Genomic DNA, 20,924 nt, shown 5'->3' with positions numbered 1-20,924 from the left:
TCTTTTTATATTCAGCAGTAGTTATTCCGCGTCATTATTACGATTTATATCCACCGAGACGGTTTCCACTTACCCGTTTTGTTTTCAAATAAGCCGAACACCCATGAGGCTCAACAAATATTTATTTCAGGATTAGATTTAGGTCTGTAGTTTTTGGTACGACCTTTTTTTTAATTTTCAATTAAATGTTTCCTTTGAATCCGTCTATTTTAAACTGTTTACAGATGCATTATATAAGTACATATGTTCAGGATAAGAGGCAGCTAGAGTTATAAGTTATATTATAAGTTAATTATTTTTTTTTAGTCTCTGTTCAAAGACAAAGAGAATACATACGTAATAAAACTAAGTGGATGATAATTTGGTGCGCGTATTTCTAACGGTTCGCCCGTTATGTTTGCAATAGATAGCTCTGGAACACAGCAGCTGTTCCCTCCTTTTTGCTCAATGTTTATTTTAGTTACAATCTTAGCATACGCAGCTTTAATTCCTTTTAGGATTCCTACATAGGCTGTCGAAATACTCTGCGGATGGTTTATATAGTACAAAATTTATTCATACATTAATTCACGTTTTATATAAGTATGTTCGTTTTACTGGATTGTTGCGATTTAATTATTTAGCAGATATATTTAAGAGATTGAGCTGAACTGATTACAAAACTTAGTCAATCGTGTGACGTCTTCCTTAATGCAACATGGCAGACAATCTAAAATCGCGTAATAAATCTTTTTAAGGAATAATATTTACAATGGAAGAACTTTTATGACCAGTCAGTTATAATATTTGTTCATATTTTTTAAATTATTGAAATTTTGTTTATTTTCAACACGCTGTATAATCTAGATATACTTTTACGACTTTAACTTATAACGGACTTCACTTTTATTATTATTAAAGTGTCGTTGACTTGCCAATCTCTCAGTTTTTATAGGTTCTGAATTTATAAATAATATTACAAATCATGAAAGTTTTAAATCAACTGAAAAGAGGATATTAAAATCAATTAATAATATTTGTGTCACACAAAAAGTAGTAAGCAGTAAGTAAGATATTCACATTTCATTATTTGTACTAAATTTTCATTATACATTACGTCCTTAGCAATAAATATTCATTATTTTAACTTCAATATATCGACCAGTCTTTTATCCATCCATAAATGAATCACAACATTATCATTACATTATTATTATCATTACAACAGCTGTATTGTAAAAGTAGTTTTAATTCAGTATATCGCGAAACACTAAATGAAAAATAAATGTCAAAATATTTTATAATAATTGCATTCTCTATTACAGCGGAGATTATATATAGGTATAATAGAAAATAAAATAATCTTAAAAGCATGCATTTATTTATTTACTTGCTCCCTAACGCGTGTCGTCCGGATGTTTACTGCCCTCACGTGGTACTCCGACCAAAATACCCGCTTCTACAGTGATGATCTAAGTATATCGCTTACAAGACAGATCCTCTAAAGATATATCTTAAGATTAATTAAAAGATAAAGTTAGGAAATACAATTGACTTAGATTTTTTTAAGATAAAGTAAAAGAACTAAACGGGTACGAAGAAAAAAAAATTGAGAGTAAAATTTTAAAACGGAATAATAATGTAAGCCTAGCCTTATTTAAGGGAAATATTCAAATGGATACAAATTGTTCTGCTCGGCTGCAAACCTTACCCGGGTGTTAACATGGCAGTGGTCAGATGTTTAAACGGCCCGTCAGTTGGTTTGAACAGAAGTAAGTGAAGTCTCCAATTAAAATCTTGTGTAGATATATAACTGTGGAATGTTCAAGTTTAGAATATCCGAGAAATGTTCGCCCCTCTGACTCGCATTCCGTAGTATTTTGGTATTTGAGTTGAGCAGGGACAGTTTGGATTTGATCCAGTAGTGCGCGAGCGCATTGCCGTATTGATCGTGAAACGTTAAATACTTGAAAGTTTCAGAGAAATTCAGAACATTAAAGAACTCGTTATAAGTGATTGATAAGAAATATATAGGTAAATTGTTACTTGTGAGAAACAAAATTTTTGTAGTGATTGTGGTTTTCAGTAAATTATGTGTTTGTTTTTATATTGGAATTCAGTTTTATGCGATTCTTGGGTTATGTAGAAATATTTTTATAAGTTGTCAGTATCAATATTCAACAAAGTGATATTGAACATTCATTTAAGTTTTTTATCAGTATTTTTCATTTTCATTACCAAACGCTTAAATGAAAATAAGGTGAGTATCTAGCGAAAACCATCAAAGGCGAGAGAACCATGAGTCTGAATAGAAGCTATGATAATTACAGCTCAATAAATCTTACAGCGTCGGGTTCAAAAGTGACTCACTCAAAGCCATAAAACCAAACTACCAAACAAACTATAAAACCGAAGAGTATTTTAAGCTCGTGGTCTAATGAGAGCAAAGCAACGGGCATAAAGAAAATGGCGACTGAGCACGCGACACCGTTTATAACACAGAATTTGTTTATTTGTATTGCCATCTCGCTCCTATTGCCGATAGCCGACGAAGGTGCGGCGAGAGTTTACGATGATTCTCGAAATTTTCCGAAAGATGAAAAACGTCTAACGAGAGAGTACAATCTTAGGCAAGGTGCTTTAAGAGGACTAATAGTAAAGCCTGGAAAGCAATATGACCTACAGCCAGTAGAAATGTTCTTAGGGATCCCTTATGCAGCACCACCTATAGGCAACTTACGTTTTATGCCCCCAGGTATTTTATTCTCAATTTTAAAATACTCATAATTATAATGACCATGTATTTAATAGATAGTATTTTAAAAAAACGCCCTGTTTTATTAAAAAATATTTATGAAACCTCAAATATTTTTTTATATTATTGAACTGCAAGTAACATGATAACTTGAAATTGTTTTTAAAATACATACTATGTTATACAGAATGTATTGATTTCAAAATTCTCGCAAACATTCCCTTGCGTAATACAATGTGATATTTTTATTATTCTCTCGTAATTATTTATTTCCATACTTCTAAGTTTTCAAGCACTTTATGTATTTCTAAACATCCTTATTATTAAAAAAAGATTTGGAGTACTTACGAAGAAACTTATCTCCAAAGATGTTAAAAAGTATTATAGTCAATTCCTGGTGGAATTTTGAAGATAGAATGAATAAAATTTAACAAAACATTGTGACACGCCAGATGGAAAAAACGTATTTTAACTGTGTTGCCATAATAAACAAATGCTCAAAAACGTTTTGTGTGTCGAAAACGCTTTTTACATTGTTATAAACTTTCTATTTTTCCTATATCACGTGATGAAATTCAGATTTTTACAAATTAAATGGTCAGTTGTTGTGATTCTTTTATATGTCTTTTGTTAAGGCTTGCTGTTTAAAACATTCACTTCCATTCGTTTTAACAAAGCAAATGTTAAAGCGTAGTTGTTAACTCTCTTCAAATTTATTTTTTTCGGGAACAATGTTAGCTTTTTTTAGTTATAACTTCAACTCATCCATATTAATTCTATTTGTTCTTTGTACTGCTTTACTTAAAAAGTGATAGATTTTTTATTCTATTACCTTATTTATTATTATATTTTTAAACTGATTTTTTTCTAATGATACATTTATGATAAATATTTATAAAAAATTGTATAATGATCAAAAACATCATTTTCTTCTAGTGAGTGCCCCACCTTGGTCTGGTTTAAGGATGACGACTCGCTTCGCTCCAGTGTGCCCTCAAACAATTCCTACTATAAAGAAGGGCAATCCTCCGTCTTTGGCAAGACAGCGCTACTTGAGCAGAATTAAACCATTTTTAGCTGAAGAATCCGAGGATTGTTTATATTTAAACATCTATGTTCCTTACAGAGGTGAGAATGATATAAGTGGTATGCTAACTTTCCATTCGGTTGCAGCAGACGCTTTTATTTATTTATTTTTCATTCTACTTTTTTTTTGGATTGGATTCAGTTTATGGTAGTTTTTATCAAAACCGGTCTTTATATTTTTGATTATCAGGTTAGGTTCATAATCAGTTTCAGTTCTAGTAACTTTGAAATGAAGGTTTTGTTTATATTATTTTTTTAAGGATAATCATAAATTATTATTTTTGTCTTTGTCTAAGGTCACTGAAGTCGTGTCTCACTAACAACATTAGAATATATCCAAATTGCAGGGGCCAATAACTGATAATTTGCCAAAAAAATAAAAATATCAGCCGAAATGTATGAGATACAACAATATCACTATTGAGAGATTTATCTTTAACATTGTATATCGATATTCGATAGATTTATTAACAATAATAAGTTTCCTTAATCTAAATAAACACAAAAAATGTGCCTCCATTTATATTACAATTCTAAATAAATTAATAATTTACCGAAAAACCAAATAACAAAAATTTGTTTCGGGGACATCTTATAAACGTATGTATGAAACCAAGCTGTCTTCGTTTACGCTCAATACACAAAAAAACTGTCTCCATCTACAAATAAATACAAAGAAATATTTTATTGTAAAATTGAATATACGAATGCAATAATAAAATTCTATTTTGTCTACAATAACAAGATAGTCTATTAAAATAAACATTTTACCTCAATAATTAATTACTCTAAGTATATGAGATCAAGTAATTTAAACGATTGCTCTGATTATCTTTTATCCACCTTCATAAAAGATAAAGATTTTTTATATCAAAACACAACTTAAAGATAGAAATGACTAAAACTAAGTAAAGTATAGTTGCTGCTTTCTATATTTAAAAGTAAAGGAAAAATTTAAACAAATTTATAAAAAATTAGCAAATATAATGACTTTTAATTTATTTTTAATTTTTTTCTGAATCCGCATACAAAAGGACATTCTTATTTTTGAATTATTTATAATGTTGAATTTTTATTTCTAATCAATCAATTATTTTTTTTTTGAGATTCAAAACTAATGCAACTCAGTTGAAATTAGATTAATACATGATTTAAAACATCTTATTTGAGACTTTTTGGTATTTATAAGAACTAGCATTCTATATGCCAATGTAAACATGTTGGGCCTTCAAGTCGTATGGCTTAAAAGTCCGCACAACACGGTTGATCGGATTTTGTTTTGACTGTAAATAAACAAAAATGAATTCATGTTTACACGACTGGCAAGAAACGTTTTACCAGTTCTGAAGATCATTCGTTGGAATTGATTTAATCTCCTCACAGTTTAATTATCATTATGTTAAAAAAAGTATGCTTACTTTAAAGTTTTTATTAAAACTGAAATAATTATAAATATAAAATATAATAGAACAATAATACTTTATAGCGTTTTCCTTTTAATTTATGGTAAATTAACAACCAAAACAATATATTTTTTATTGCTTAAAATAAAATATTTTTTACAATCATTAAAATGCGACTTTATGTCTCAAATTTTTTTCATCTATCGAACAATAAAAAGGTGAGTGTGAAAGTAAATTAATAGACCTATGTTTATATGATGTTTAATAATTTGATATCTCTACAAAATGTTATAAATTATTAATTATCAAATTCTTTCATACCTAAATTCATAATGTCCCTCATTAATAGATAAGAACGCTTGAAAAAAATCGTCATTAAAAAAAGAAGTGCTAAAAGAATAACCATTTTTAACGGCTGACAAATTCAGCTTAGGGAACTTTTAATATTTTAAAATTTTACATTTACTCAATAATTATTCCGTTAAAGTTAGATTGCCTGTTTAGCGCCTCAAAACGACCCGAACTTTAGTAATTACATCACATCTGTCAATGGGCTGTAAATTTAAACGATGATGGACACGGTGTAAAATGTAATTTGGGTCAAAGCCAACTTAATATAAATAATTAATTATAAAATTTCCTAAATATTTACGTGATGCAGTTTTAACTATTAACTTGCAATTAATCATTAAAACAGTTTAGATCGTTAAATACCTTACGTCGGTCTGTAATGAATATGTACTCTTACTACCAGTTTCTTCTTAAGACAACACGATTTAATTTCTAACGTATGTATTTTTTTAATATTAAAATTATATGACGTGGCTTATTATGAAGATAATACAAATATTTATCAACCTCATACTTAGTATTGTCATATATATATTATTGTTAAAAACATATTTTCTTATTGTCATGCCAGGTTTTCCGTTCAGTGTGATATTTTAGTTGATTTTTCTGTTTTTGGGCACCTCATTAGCACATCTTTTTAGGACACGGCTTTTGTTTTCGAGAAATTGGAGAGTCATATTGCCAAGCAAAATAATAATCTTCGTTTGTCAGGATTCAACATGAAACAGAACAGTTTACGAATAACACGTAATGACAAAAGATTTGATAAATTAAAAAATATGGTCCCGAGGAATTAATGTACACAATGCATTATTCCTTGTGGACAACTTTCAATCAACATAATCCATAAATCAAATAACAATCTCACTTTTTTTTGTTACAAACACGATATTTTTGCGCTAACCGCAAAAGTATACATTTAAATTAATTTTTAATCTAACTATATTTATATTATGAGCCGTTTACTTAGATATTTGCAGAAATTTGTCTAAAATGTTAATAATAAATTATTAATTTCAATGTAATATATCAGAAATATTTTAACCGTGGACTAGAATAGCCAGGTTCAGTGTAGTTGATCAATTTATTTATAGAGCAAAGAATTTGGACAGTCATAGGTCGGAAGTTCCACGAATAGATTCAGAATGAGTTCAGGCGCCACCGAACGATTGTTTTGTATGAATGAAATTTAACATAAAAATATCAAACAACTTATAAGAGCTGTTTATGACGAATTATTATAATGTATATGTTAACTTCTTTTACACTTTCAGGAAAAGTTCGGAAATGTATGATAGACAAAATATGAATTTTAAAAATCAAGAAAATGAATTGGTTATAGCGGGAATTAAAAATTTATTTTCTTTCGTAAATCGAATCTTGTACTTGTAAAGTTATCCGTTGGATAAGTTTAAATAAAAAATTAGCGACATTGATCCTCAGTATCAGTTAAAAGATGTCCCCGATTCGAATAATGTATCTTACATTGTTCAAGCCGAAAACCACGACAATAGATCATTTCTATACAAATATGAAATGAACACATCCAACGGCCAGGGAACTTTTAATCGGTGAGGAAATTTCGCTTAATTTCCCATAAACAAAAGCTTTAGAACAAAGACACATAACAATGAATGCCAGTGGCGGTTTCGAGCATTGTGTAGCGTTCAACTAGCTGCCTATTTTAAATTCAACGTGGTAGTTCACTTGCAATAAATCTTCCTAACAGCTTTTATTATAAAAATATTTAACTATAATTTATATATGGGCGTGATTTCTATCGCATTTAATATGATTATTTTTACGATGATTAGGATTTTTAGGATGATTAGGAATTAGTTATTGTAATGTTTTTACTATTGTTTCGCTCCAGGTTTTATCCCAGAGCTTTGTTAATTGTACGATACGAGATAATTACTAATAACAATTTATATTTATAATGGAATCGGTTATAATGGTTTATTTCTTTAAGCGCTTTTGTTATATTTTTGCAAACAGTCCAATCTTAAAAAATAAGTAGTACTTAACTTTAATATCAAATTATAATTATTATTATAGTAAAGTAGTGAGGCTCAATAATTTTTCAAAAATCTATTGAACTAGATATACTCGTATATCTATTATTTCTTTATTCAATATCAGTAACTAAAACTTTCCTACATTTAATATTTTTATTATAAATTATGAATAATTATATAAAAAAACAGAGGTTAAGAGTTATCACTTTCAGATTTTTTTATTTAAAACTTACATAAACTAACATCCAAGTTGACTTGAGATGGATACAATTAATCACACGAAAAGGGATTGAGCTTAGGCGGAACCAAAACGACGCGGTTTATAACCTAAGATAAACCAAAAGATATGTATAACAAAAATTTTAACCCGGGATCTTTTATCCATGAGGACAAAGTCATAATATGATTGTATCAAAATATATTAAGTCTGTGATAATAGTTGAAGCGTATTTATCCGTACTTTGCCTAATATTTAACATGAAAGATAATCTGATGATAATAAAAATATGTCTTAACACAGCGTCATCTACCGTAACAAGAAAAAACTCTTTAAAGGACTACACAAGTAGTTGCATAGCCTTATTCATTGGTATTTCTTACAGACAACAGATGGCATTATTGATATTATTGATTCCTGTATATATAAATGTAGATTACATATACATGATTTAATATAAATTATGTAACTACTACGTAGTCGAAAATATTAAAGATTTGGCTATTTAATAATGAGTAATAATATTCAGTCCTATAAGGGCACTCAAACTTCGGTTCCTTTACATAGATGTCACTACTGGTTACTCTCAGTCTGATTATTTATTAACTAAGCCCTAAAAAACATGTTTTTCTCTTATCTGGTTAGATTTATGGATGTTCCAGAGTTCTCAAATGAAACGTTTAATGTTCGGCAACCAACCGTATACAAGGAAATAGTTTTCATGATTTTAGGTTGGATAAAGTAAAAAAACATAATTATGAATAATATACGAATGTTCCTTACTTCAATATTTTCTGTGAAACGATGTTTTCTGAATAAGCTTATGACCTTGAGAAGTCGAACCTACGATTAATAGGAATTAAAGTTTGAATCAGTTTTTTTTCAAAATAGGAGAGTAAATTCATACATAATTCTTTTTCAGAAAACAAACCGAAGAAATTTCCAGTACTAGTTTTCATACACGGAGATTCATTTGAGTGGAGTTCCGGTAATCCTTACGACGGCAGAATATTAGCTTCTTACGGCAATGTCATGGTAGTAACTGTCAATTTCAGGTTGGGAATATTAGGTAGGTTTTATTTATCTAAGAAAATTTTAAGTTTAAATTCAAGTCATTTTAGTTTTTATTAGACTATATTATTATGTTAGTAAAATTTGAACCAACGGGGAGTAGTCATAAAAATGAACGTTGCATTTCCTTTTTGCATCGTTATGCTAATGCGGAACTGAACTCGCTTTGCCTGATAATTGATAAAAAAATATAATGAGATGTAATTTTATTTTACTTCCTTTTGGCTTAGTTAGAGTTTTAGTCTTTGTATAAGTAAATGATACTGAAAATAAGCCTAACTACTGAACCTAAAGGTGAAAAAAGTACATAGCAATTTAATTATAAAAATTCAATAGACATGCCTTCCGCACAGGTGTTATGGTTTTGTTCATTTTTGCATGAACAAAATAAAGTTCAGAGATCTAAGCGTCCAAGTTACGTTTCAGGTTTCATGAAACCAAGCGTCACAGAACACGTCTATGGCAACAACGGTCTGTTGGATCAGCTAGCAGCATTACAATGGATAAAAGACAACATTGAAGACTTGAATGGAGATCCATATTCCGTCACACTAATGGGACATGGCTCCGGAGCTGCTTGTGTTAATTTTCTCATGCTTTCTCCGATCTCAAACGGTAAGATTGTTTCTGTTAAATAAGGTAAATTAAGTAAATCAACACCTATTATATCTATCACATTAATAAGCTGTGACGTCTTTCGATTTTTTCATTGGAACACATTAAATATATTCTTGCCTATAAGTTTCAATATAACATTTATTTATCTTCAAAACATTGTTACCGTAAAGTAATGGAATCATCGGGTTAAAACATGGTAATATAAATCATTTTACGCAAGCAGAATTCTGAAATATGATTTCGTTTAAATAAAATATTTGCATTTATTTGTTGAATTTCGGACTGTACATGTTAATAGCCATATATCAGGGCCCAGAAAGGAAATAATAAAATCGCACATTGTTATAAAGGTACTCGTAAGGTAGTTTTCACAAACCATTTACGTCAATTCCATATACATATACAATTGCCCTAAATATCTCATACTCTATAGAGATCACTGACTAATTTCTATGATACTTGGAACTTATATAACAGAAGTTGGGTTGCTTTTTCCTTAAAGCTTCTCTTTAGTTTTATTACTTTTGTTGCTGTGTATAAAAATGTTACTTATGTCATGTTTTAGCAAAATAACATTTGATTTTCTTAAAAAGTTGTTATTCGTTAATCGCTTTACATCTGAAGTTAACGAAAAATTCATAGCAATTACCCGATGTTTATTAATGAAGAGAAATTGAGCAAATAAATCCGGTCCATTGAATCGGTAGTAATTAAATTGAAGCAAGTTTTTGTTTAAAAACTCATTTATTATTAGCCATGGTTTTCAAAGTAACCTAGGTTGTAGTTTTGCAGATAAGTGAGATCGAATTTAAATTTTATTTATCAATGAGAGTAATTAAATGCGTTATATGTATTTCTTTTTTCATCTTATTTTTTTTTATAAATTAAGTCAATGTGACTTTTTAAATGTAATCTTAAAAACTAGTAGGTGTTAAACATCATCATCAAACAATAAATACCTTAAGGCTTATTGCTGTTAAGGGATTAGATTGTTTCTTCTTCCTACTTACAATCAGTAGCTTTGTAAAGCATACAGACATTTGAAATCATTAAATTTTTAAAGCTTCTATATTTTAACTAAATATATTTGTTTGGGTTGTGAGGTTATTGGTTCATTTATGATTAATATTTCGCTGTCTTAAGAAAGATTCCACAAAGTCTTAATTTAGTCGCCCTCTATAAAATACAACACCGATTTTCATTGGGATTTCTAATTATGTATATATTTCTTTGATTTATTGTAACTACTTATTTTATTTAAATATGGATTCCCGTATTAATTTTCAACTGTTTGTTCATAATGTTATCTAGGATTATTTCACCGAGCGATTCTCATGTCTGGATCTGCGCTCTCTGATTCTGCGATGACAAGAGATCCCACGCAGTACACTCTTCAAGTTGCACAAAGCTTAGGATGTAATCCAAGCTCAAAGAACATGATGACCTGTCTGCAGAATAAACCGTTAGTAGACATTTAGTACTTGGCAATGTTTCAACCTAAAACAGGAATCATATTTTTTTTCTTTTAAGGAAATTTATTTAGGAATTCACCAAAAACATCCATTGTTGGACTATAAATCTTAAATATTTAATTACCAGTTTTGGACACTTTTGTAAAATCTTATTATCATTTTAAATTTTAATATATTATAAGAATTTGTATTATCGCGTTTCGCTTTTATCTGTATGAAAAGTAAAATTTTTATTTATAAATCTAATCCACGTTATAACTTGTGCTGTGCATCCACGTAATATTATTAAAATTTGACTTTGATGTATAAACTTTAAAATATTGACCTTAAAGAACACTTCTTAAAAAAATCACCTTTTATTCTGATACCCTTCTAAAATATATCTTAACAAAAGTAACTATTATGTAGTGTTTTATCTGATACTTTTTCCCTCGCAGATTATCGGACATAAAAAAGGTTCAAATATTGGCTCGCGAGTTTGAAACTCCACTAGGACCAGTAGTAGCAGGATCCTTTATACCAAGTGAACCAGCTAGAACCATGGAGGCGTTCCCTAATCTTCTGAGCAAGTATGTTCTCATGACAACTACAAACTTAATGCTGATAATAACCAGACGGCAATAAGTTATATATATAACTACATATATATACATACATATACATACTATATATATACATATATACATATATATATATATATATATATATTTAAATGTTTTTTAACAGATATCAATTGCTGAGTGGTGTGACCGAGTTGGAAAGGTATCATGATTTTGGAGTCATAGAACTTGACCACGGAATTTTAGAAAACCAAAGAGACGAATTTATAAAGAAATTTTCCAAAATTGTGTTCGAAGGTGCCGAAGACGAAGCTCTTAAAGAGATATTAAAACAGTAAGGTTTTTTTTTTATTTAAATAAAAAAAATATAAAAAGTATTTTTAAATTTATTTCAAACTGACAATCATAAAAAGACTCAAAAAGAGTTTTTATATCATACCTGTGTTCTTTTCGTCGCGACATGAATTTCTTTACAAGGAGAAAGTTATTTTTCATTCTAAAATAGAATAAATAATTGTTCGCTTTTATGTACAAAATAAGACTTGTAATAGGAATGGTAATTTCTATATAGGATATAATAAACGTACTTTAACACTTTAAATGTGAATTCTATTTTAAAAGAAATGTTCATCGTAGTGAAAAATCATTGAAATATATGTCATATTCAAGATGAATATGCACAAATTTAAGGATAGAATAATTCATGAAGAGTGATGCTTTTGCTTACGAAATGAAAATGCAACGTATTTAAACTGAAAGCACTGACAAAATTTAAATTAGAGGAGTGAATTTATTGAAATAAAAAAATATAATTGTTTATTATTAAATTTTAAAATGGTTATTTATTTTAATATAATGAAATTAAAATTTTCAGATACTCGCCCTCTAAGCTTGACCCACAGCGCTGGAACGTTGAAACAAATAGAGATGTCATTTTAAATTTGTTCAGTGATGCGCGTACTTTAGCGCCTATGGTCAGTTTTGCCAACTACCAATCCAAGTCTAATAGACAGTCTTACTTTTACGTTTTCGCACATAATTCGGTCAGCACTGATTATGCATCGGTGAGTATAGACATTTTGCTAGAAAAGTAGGTGTTATTTATCTTAAGGCCGCGTAAAGATTGTCTATAGTAATTTGATTCTATTTTTTAAAGCCTTTGTTCAATATTTAATTGACAATTTAAATATCCTAACTATTCATATTTTATATTCAAAAGGTAATAATTATTATTATCTTGTTAATAAGTACTCTGAATTCTGTTCTCGACAAGCCATATTTTATATTTCATTTAAAAGACTACAAAGGATCCGTTTAACAATAAATTCATACAGTTTTAAAGTGAATTTAAAATCAAAACGCTTTGACCGGTAGAAATATATCAAAGGCCACAATACATATTTCTATTAAAAAGTATAATAGTATTATCAATGCATTCAGACATTGCAAAACGTTATTTATGTTCTAGAAATATAATTATTTTATTTAAATTTCAGCTAAATAAAAGTGTACACGGAGAAGAAATGCCATATGTTTTGGGTATCCCTTTGGGTGGAGGCAATACTCACTTTCACTCTGAATATACGCCAGAAGAGAAACTGCTAAGTGAAATGGTCATGAGATTGTGGACAAATTTCGTAAAAAATGGGTAGATATACATTTTTAAAAATAGTTTTTGGTTTATATAGCCATAAGTTTCTCAGGTTTAGTCACATTAAAAATTACAATGAATTCAAAACATTTATGTCCCATTAAATTATTGTATTAAGGTCTAAAGATTGTCTTATGTTTGCAGAAGTAAGAAGGTATAGGTATATAGGAATATATTGTTTTATACAAAACAAATCCGGAAAAGAATTACTCTATTACATTTATGATATTATGTATATTAGATATGGTTAGGTAGAGAGAGGAGCTTGGACGGTAGAGGTGAACGTTTAACGTGCGTTAGATAGGGACCTTAAACCTACACCTGGGTCGCAAGACCCAGGCACTGTTGGAGCTCCTCTCCCTGCAACGCGATGGTTCCGACACCCGCAAGGTGACGAATGGAATGCTAAGAAGTTTCGTCTCGTGTCAGAAATAAAAACACTGGTTCCCTTTTTATAAATTGAACACAAATTTATTCACATTATACTAACCTTCACTTTGTAGTTTATCTATTTCTGTACACAGATCACCTAACACCCAAAGTGTGAATGAGTATTATACAATGGATAAGAAGCAATGGCTCAAATATAACGTAGAGTGGCCCGAGTATAACGTCGCTCATCAGCCATATTTACGAATAGGTAAGTTCTAAAATCATTCTCATATAATGACTCAGTTATCGCATTTTATTCCTTACTTGATATAAAACCGATTCACATAGAAAAGATAATAATAAATATTATGTAATATTACTATTATATAAAACTTGATATTACTTAAAATCACGTAAGTTGAGATATTTTTTTTTTGGGTTATAGTTTGTGCCTACGTTTCATATATTATGATGTTATTAATGTAAGCAAAAATCCCATTCCATAATGACACTTAGAAACAAACCGATATTCGATATGTTACATACTAAATAAATAAATTATTATATTTCTGTCGACAGTCGCCATCGAAATTTAGCAGTGTAAACTCGTCTCAATGATTAAATTATAAATTATAATATTACAATACATATAAATACTAGATTGCCTTTTCATTACATGAACTACAAGACTATTAGGCAAAAGTTGAATATTAATTTTTTGGTTGTATACTTACCTCATACAATGAACCGGGTAACGTAATATGAAACTCTTTTGGCTATGTAATATATATTTTTAGTTCTGTATTTTATTCCAATTGAAGTTGTTAAAACAAGTACTAAAAGAAGTTTCACTTCCTCTTTAACTTGGACAGTGTCAGACATAAAATGACTTGATGCGATTAAGCTAGGTTTGTGAAGCTTTAGCTTTGCCGGTAAATTGAATAACATTTTCATTACCAACAACAGTGTCTGAAAATAAATTAGTTTATTATTTAAACGAGTTTAAATTAAAATTAGTGTATTTAAGGTGCATATATTTTTTTTTTCCAGATTTGCCGCCATCAATAAACAGTTTGTATAGATCTAATTATACAAATTTTTGGATAGAAATACTTCCTAATAAAATGAAGAGATACGTAATAGATCCTCTATTCGAGTTTAATCCATTACAAACAACACCGAAAACCAAACCAATCCATAGAATGACAGGTTGGTATAAAATCTTAAAATAAATACATTTTAAATATGAAAGAAATTAAATGTTTTAAAGATAAATTATTTATATAAATTGATTATTTTTCAACTGTTTTATGTTTATGTTTATGTATATATATTTTGTTATTTTTTTAGATCCAGTCCGAAAGACATGGGGTCCACAATTTAATAGTCCTCAAATACGTAGTCCTCAAGTACATAATTCACATCAAGTGCGTAATTCCCAAGTATATCCTTCACAATACAATTCTGCTACGGCTTTTGGGAAATTACGTCCATATTCACCTCCGCATTCAACATCAGACACAGATGCAATATATAGAGAAATACAAGCAATTAGAACCCCATCACGACCGATACCTTCAGGGTTGTTAGAAAAAAATAGACCGACGACGACAAGACCAACACCTAACATGCCCATCAAAACATCTAGTGCTACAATTACTCTAGTTGTTTCCCTGAGTGTTTTATTTCTATTGATAAATATAAGTATTTGCATCTTAGTATATTTAAAGAGAAAAAAGTTAAAACGGGATAGGACAGCAAATAATTTACGCAGATCGCGTGCCGAAATAGGTGAAATTGATGTTATTGGACAAAAGTATTCTAAAGATGACAAAACGGCGTTAAAAACTTTTAAGAATGGATGCAATGTTATTAAATCTTTGAGTATAAATAAAATTAAAGGAAACGGTATGAAACCAAAAAAGAAAGATAGCCATACAAGTCCTAAATCGGATGATTCAGGTGGATTCAGAGAACGTTTTCAATTAAGAAGGCATTTATCTACCAGCACTCTGGATGCTCATACAAAAGTAAAGGACTGGATTTCGAACGAAGTTATGCATAGATGCTCTCCGCGTATTTTAAGAAAATCTAATACTGATTTGAATGACCAATCTTATATGAAAACCAAACCTTTCACAAGGTCAGAAGAATTATTATCTGACTCCAAAAAGGTATCAAAAGAAATATGTAAAGTTGTAAGTCAAAAAGACCCAAGTAATTTATTTGAAAAAAAATATGCTAAAAATAAAACATCTGAAAAAACAACATCCACTTCTGCTTTAAATTCACATTCATCTTTAATAAGCAATAAACAATCTACACTTAGTAGGGAAACCAATAAGTCCAATGACTCCTTAAAAAGTAAAGGAAGCGAAAGCATTAAGTCCAATAAAGTTTCCATTGCGATTGATGCTACACCTTCAGCACGAACTAATTCAATTTTAAAACAAGAGCCTATAGAACTATCCAAGTCTCTAGACCAAATTGAACAAAAACATTCCAAACCGGACAAAATATTGGAAAAATCAAAAACAGAAAATAAAAGTAAAGACTGTAAAATTTACACAAACGAAGTGACTTTATCATTAAACGATAAAAATCCATTAAAAATTCTTCATAAACATTCTTCGTCTGATCCAGTAACCGATGTCAACTATGAACTACTTATGAAACAACTTCAGCGCAATAACGAGGTTATTGACATCCTCCCTCCCGTTACATTTAGAAATGATATAAATGTAACTTCCAGAGATGAACATAGTCAATTTTCTTCTCTAACTCCCGAGGAATCTTTACAAACTATAAAAAAAAGAAACTTTCCCAAAGTTTTACCGGATTTACCAAAAGCCCAAAAAAGATTATCACTTCAACCTAACACATTGCAAACTTTTAGAAGTTATTTCGAAACCGGAAACATTGAAAGTCAAATTGAAAAAGCAAGAGTTCCACCTCAACCTCCACCGCGTACTACAACTCTTGAACGGCGTTTAGCTTATAAAAACTCGAAACCACTTTCATCATTTGACGTATCGAATATAAGAAAAATAAATGAATCTGAACCAGTAAACAATTATGAAAACATAAATTCACCATTTTTGAATAGTAATATAAATAAAATAAGTAATCAATCTTTCGAATCAGTAATGGATAAGCCTTACTCAGCTGTAATGACACACACTAGAGAATATCCTAAAGTAATAATCGCGTCTAGCGATATTCCTTCTTCACCAGAACCTACGATTTTTATTAAGCCTGCCTCAAGTCAAGGTCAGATACCACTATGTGGCCCTAGAGTTAGATTACCTGATGACTTCCACTCGCAAGGCTCTGGGTCCATGACATCTTTTAGGTCATTTTGTATGGATGATATAGTTGATGACGTTGATGACGAACTCATTGACATTTTACCTGAGGATAAACTTATACAGGAATTAATTGGCGGTGTTGAATCACCAACACATCTAGATGTCTTAGATTCTAAAGGACCAGAAACCATTTTCGAAAAAAAAGTAGAAATAGTGCCTGTAAAAATTAACATGAATCCAATGGGCCCAAAACATAAGGATGACTATGTGTGTATTTCAAATTTACTCTTACCAGAAATTAGTGGTTTGGAACAAACCGCGCAAATTAAACCAAATTTTTGTTTAAGTAAACTAAAAAGTAGAAGTGAAAGTATAAACAGGCCTCCAGAGAAAGCAGTAAAAGTAAAACCAAAGAAAACAATTAAACCTACTACATTTTTGAGTCGAGCCAGTAAAAGCGTTAGCAGTGGCAGTGGTGGCAGTTTTACAAATAAAAGTGATTCTAGTAGATTAGAACATTCAAATTCTGGTTCATCGAATGATACAGAAACTAGTACAGGAACAGTGAAAAAAATCGACATCAATTAATGTATGGACTGTATAATGTTCTATTTTTATATTTCCTTTGCCAACCAATCGATCTCAATGATTTAAATAGTAATTTTTTTTAATGCTTGTAAGACTTTATGTGAAATCTACGTATTAACTTGATAAGATCATTATTAGACATATTCATAAATTCTTTCAAGACAAATAATTGTACATTAGACTTCCAGTATTATTTGGATAAGTGTATAAAATATGTTGTAAGTTGATGACCACTTGGTTATTTACTTCTTGTTATATCGAGCATATTTACGAGAGTGAATATAAGATTTAAATAAAGGAAACCGTGTTTAGTAAAATATTCTACATATTATTATTCTACAGTTTCTTTTTGCGAATAACTTCAATCATTGTAATATATAAAGGAGAATAAAAAGCAAAAGTAATATACATATTTCCTATAGGATATTATAAAAAGGCATTTACGCATCTTTCGTTTTAAACTGAGGATAAAAATAAAAAGAAAAGCTTTAAATTAGTTTTAGTCAATTAAAATAAAATGTACCACATATTACAATCGTTTTTAAAATTTAGCAATAAATCTGTCTTTTCAACTTTGCTTTTTTTATTTTATTTCTGTGTATAATTAATAAAAGAAATTTAACGTGAGATTTAACAAGCTTGCAGCAATTAAAACAATTGAATTCAAAATTACGTAAGAAGTTTGTATATCCAAAAGAGCAGTTTAAAACAAACGGCACAATTAAATTACACAGAAGCTACTTTCAGAGTTTTAACAAGAGCATTTAGCAAAATTTGAGTTGAAAGATCTTTCTTGGACTCTTTAATCTTTTATATCCTTTAAAGGGATGCGACTTTGCGAAATATCTTCGGTTTGGTCCAATTTAAGAGTAGTGGTTTAATAAAAATATTTGTCTGTGTTTTATATTATTTTAGTGGAAAAGTTAATTGCAATACTTTTTGTTCTTATTATTGATATATTGTTCACTTTATATCTTGTTATTTTATTAAGTATTTAAAAATATGCCAAATTAAGATTAAATGATTTTGCACGATTCCTTTGGTTCAAACCAAAGAAAATGTAATGTATTTAATTCTGTAATAAAAGCGTATCTTTGTAACGCTATCATAGGGTCCAAGTCCAATAAGTTATCTCATTAATGAAGGTTACGAAGAAGATAATAAATGCTTATAATCGAGATAATTTCGGGGATATCGTGAGCACATTTCCAGGACGAATTTTCCGCATTATTAGCCATTTAGATGTCGTTTATTATAATTTGTTTTAATAAAGTGTGGGATACCATGTCATCGAAGTTACTTTAACACATTAAAATTACTTTTAATATGTTGATATTACAATTAATCGATGTACACTAATAAAATATCAAGGCGTTTTTTGAATGGTAGTATAAATAACAATTTAGTAATGTTGTAATTGTTCAGCAACTATTAATTAATTACCTATGAACTGAAGAAAGTCTAGAAAGAAATGGGAAGCATGAAACAAGTATAGTTTGTGTGTAGGTTTGACAAATGAGATGTTCCGCCAGCTTGTTATAATAACTATGGACAGAATATAAACCTTCAAAAAATCAGAGAAATCTTCTCATTTTGTTAGACTTACTTAATAACATAACGCACGTATTGCCCATATTTTCATATCATAGTTTATTGGTCTCTGATTCTATCACTCGTCGCCTATATATTTGATTACTATTATAGATTATATACATCTACAGCTAAATCATTTGAATCATTCAAGTAAATATAAACATATTTTATACTTTTATTGCAGCCCTTACTAGATCTTTACCAACATAAGGAAATCTTTGGCAATAATTCTCTTCTTAAAATGTTGATGTATCTTTAGGATTCTTGAATATAACTAACACTTAAATAGTCGGGACAAAAAAAATTGCATCTTCATTCATCGTATTATGAAACCAGCGTCAGTCACCGTAACAGCTTCGCTAAATTGATTTGGCAAGTTAGAAGCAAATCGATATTAAAAAATGAAAATGCAATTAAATTTTTATTATTCACACACCTGTACAGGAATATAATATGTATTGTATAAATGAATTATTCATGTAGACATACAATTATATTTTTTTTTTTTATATGACCCAAAGTGGCAAACGGGCAGACGGCCTACCTGATGGAAAGTGGTCGCGTCGCTCATCTGCAACACAAGGGGTGTTGTAGATGTGACGCCTACTTAGCTTGCGGACGAGCCTCCAGATTGACTGACATTTGATGTTTGAATGGTTCTCTTTGTTCCGAAATAACATATTTTCATACTTTTTAAATCAATTTTATGGTAAGGTATTGACTCGAGAAGTGATTTATATTCGTTAATTTACAATTAAAAAAAATACTTTTTGTAAAATTTGATAAGTTTTTTGAAAATCTCTTCGTTTTTATCTATAACTGATGCTAGATAATGTGGTCAGACCACGCCCACTATATGGTGTGTCGATGAAATCCTTTATTTGCAAAACTTTTATTTTAATATAACGATCTGATTACGACGCTTAGTTATAGTTATGTTTAATAATTTGGATAACCATTATTACTTGATTTCATTTTATAGCAGATATGAAATATAAAAAAAAAATTACAAAAATTTAAAACCACAATATTCAAGTTAACTCAATATTAATCTCGTTTATAATGGATTATTTTGCTTATATATTCAATACAATTTTAAACTAAAAATAGATTATCGTATTTAAAAAGCTTTAAATAATAAAATTCGCGATATTTATTTAAAATATCAGCAGTAAAGATGGGTTAAAAACGGATAAACTGAGACAGTCTTAATACATATTTTGACGATATATATCTTTACTTAATTAATACAACGCTCTGATAAAAACGATTTTTTCTTAATTTCATCCACCCGCACTTTCTTTAAAGTAAACTAGGTATAAAAGCTAATTAATTTATTTTTAAAAGTTCTTATTGTATTTTCTATACAAAAACGGTTTTCTTTGGTATTTACCCTTTAGTTAAGACTCGTCCGCAATGCAGAATGTAGTACTGGCCGCATAATACTTATATATCATAAGCCGGAGAAAATTGAATTTTGTAAGTTAGTAAAAGTAGTTCCAAAGCGAAATATCAGCAGGGTTAGTATAAAGGACAGTATAACTTTACCTTAAAAATCTTAGGTACATGTCTTTAACCAGAAATTTATATTACTTTGTCATCGAGAAAATGAGGTTCAGAATCCATTCCAAATACATATAAGAGAAGGTGAATTAATTTAGGTCATCTACAATATTCCAAAGTAAAAAAACATTTAGAAATGTTGTGATAATAGAGCTCGCGGTTCTTTGGGAAACCAACATCTTCAAAGACCATGCCATCAAAGTCAACAAGTATTACGAGCTCACTAAGAATAGGTTCGTTGTAAATTTGTACGCGGTAGTAGGAGCGAGAGGCATAACAGCTAAATCTTTCTACAGCCTGCTAAAAGATTTGGGTCTGT

General features: G+C 29.5%; 1 protein-coding gene across 1 annotated transcript; it reads left to right on the top strand.

Annotated features, from left to right (window-relative positions):
- Positions 1 to 2,012: 2,012 nt before the first annotated feature.
- On the top strand, positions 2,013 to 18,025 carry LOC116767903 (uncharacterized). The gene is made up of 13 exons (XM_032658445.2): positions 2,013 to 2,239; positions 2,327 to 2,734; positions 3,671 to 3,862; positions 8,732 to 8,878; positions 9,307 to 9,495; positions 10,810 to 10,960; positions 11,408 to 11,539; positions 11,697 to 11,864; positions 12,405 to 12,594; positions 13,027 to 13,178; positions 13,706 to 13,821; positions 14,604 to 14,762; positions 14,904 to 18,025. Exons 2-13 carry the CDS (start codon positions 2,446 to 2,448, stop codon positions 17,447 to 17,449), a joined length of 4,431 nt encoding a protein of 1,476 aa, XP_032514336.2. The 5' UTR covers positions 2,013 to 2,239; positions 2,327 to 2,445; the 3' UTR covers positions 17,450 to 18,025.
- The last annotated feature ends 2,899 nt before the right edge of the window (positions 18,026 to 20,924 follow it).

This window comes from Danaus plexippus (genome assembly GCF_018135715.1).
Source record: "Danaus plexippus chromosome 3 unlocalized genomic scaffold, MEX_DaPlex mxdp_25, whole genome shotgun sequence".
Lineage (NCBI taxonomy): Eukaryota > Metazoa > Arthropoda > Insecta > Lepidoptera > Nymphalidae > Danaus > Danaus plexippus.
This window is presented reverse-complemented; position numbering and strand designations above follow the sequence as displayed.

What these genes read in the sequence shown, in the direction of transcription:
- LOC116767903 (XM_032658445.2), top strand. Translation starts at nt 2,446, where the DNA reads ATGGCGACTGAGCACGCGACACCGTTTATAACACAGAATTTGTTTATT. An exon ending in CTTACGTTTTATGCCCCCAG is followed by an intron (nt 2,735 to 3,670) that starts GTATTTTATTCT and finishes ATTTTCTTCTAG; the next exon opens with TGAGTGCCCCACCTTGGTCT. An exon ending in TCAGCCATATTTACGAATAG is followed by an intron (nt 13,822 to 14,603) that starts GTAAGTTCTAAA and finishes TTTTTTTTCCAG; the next exon opens with ATTTGCCGCCATCAATAAAC.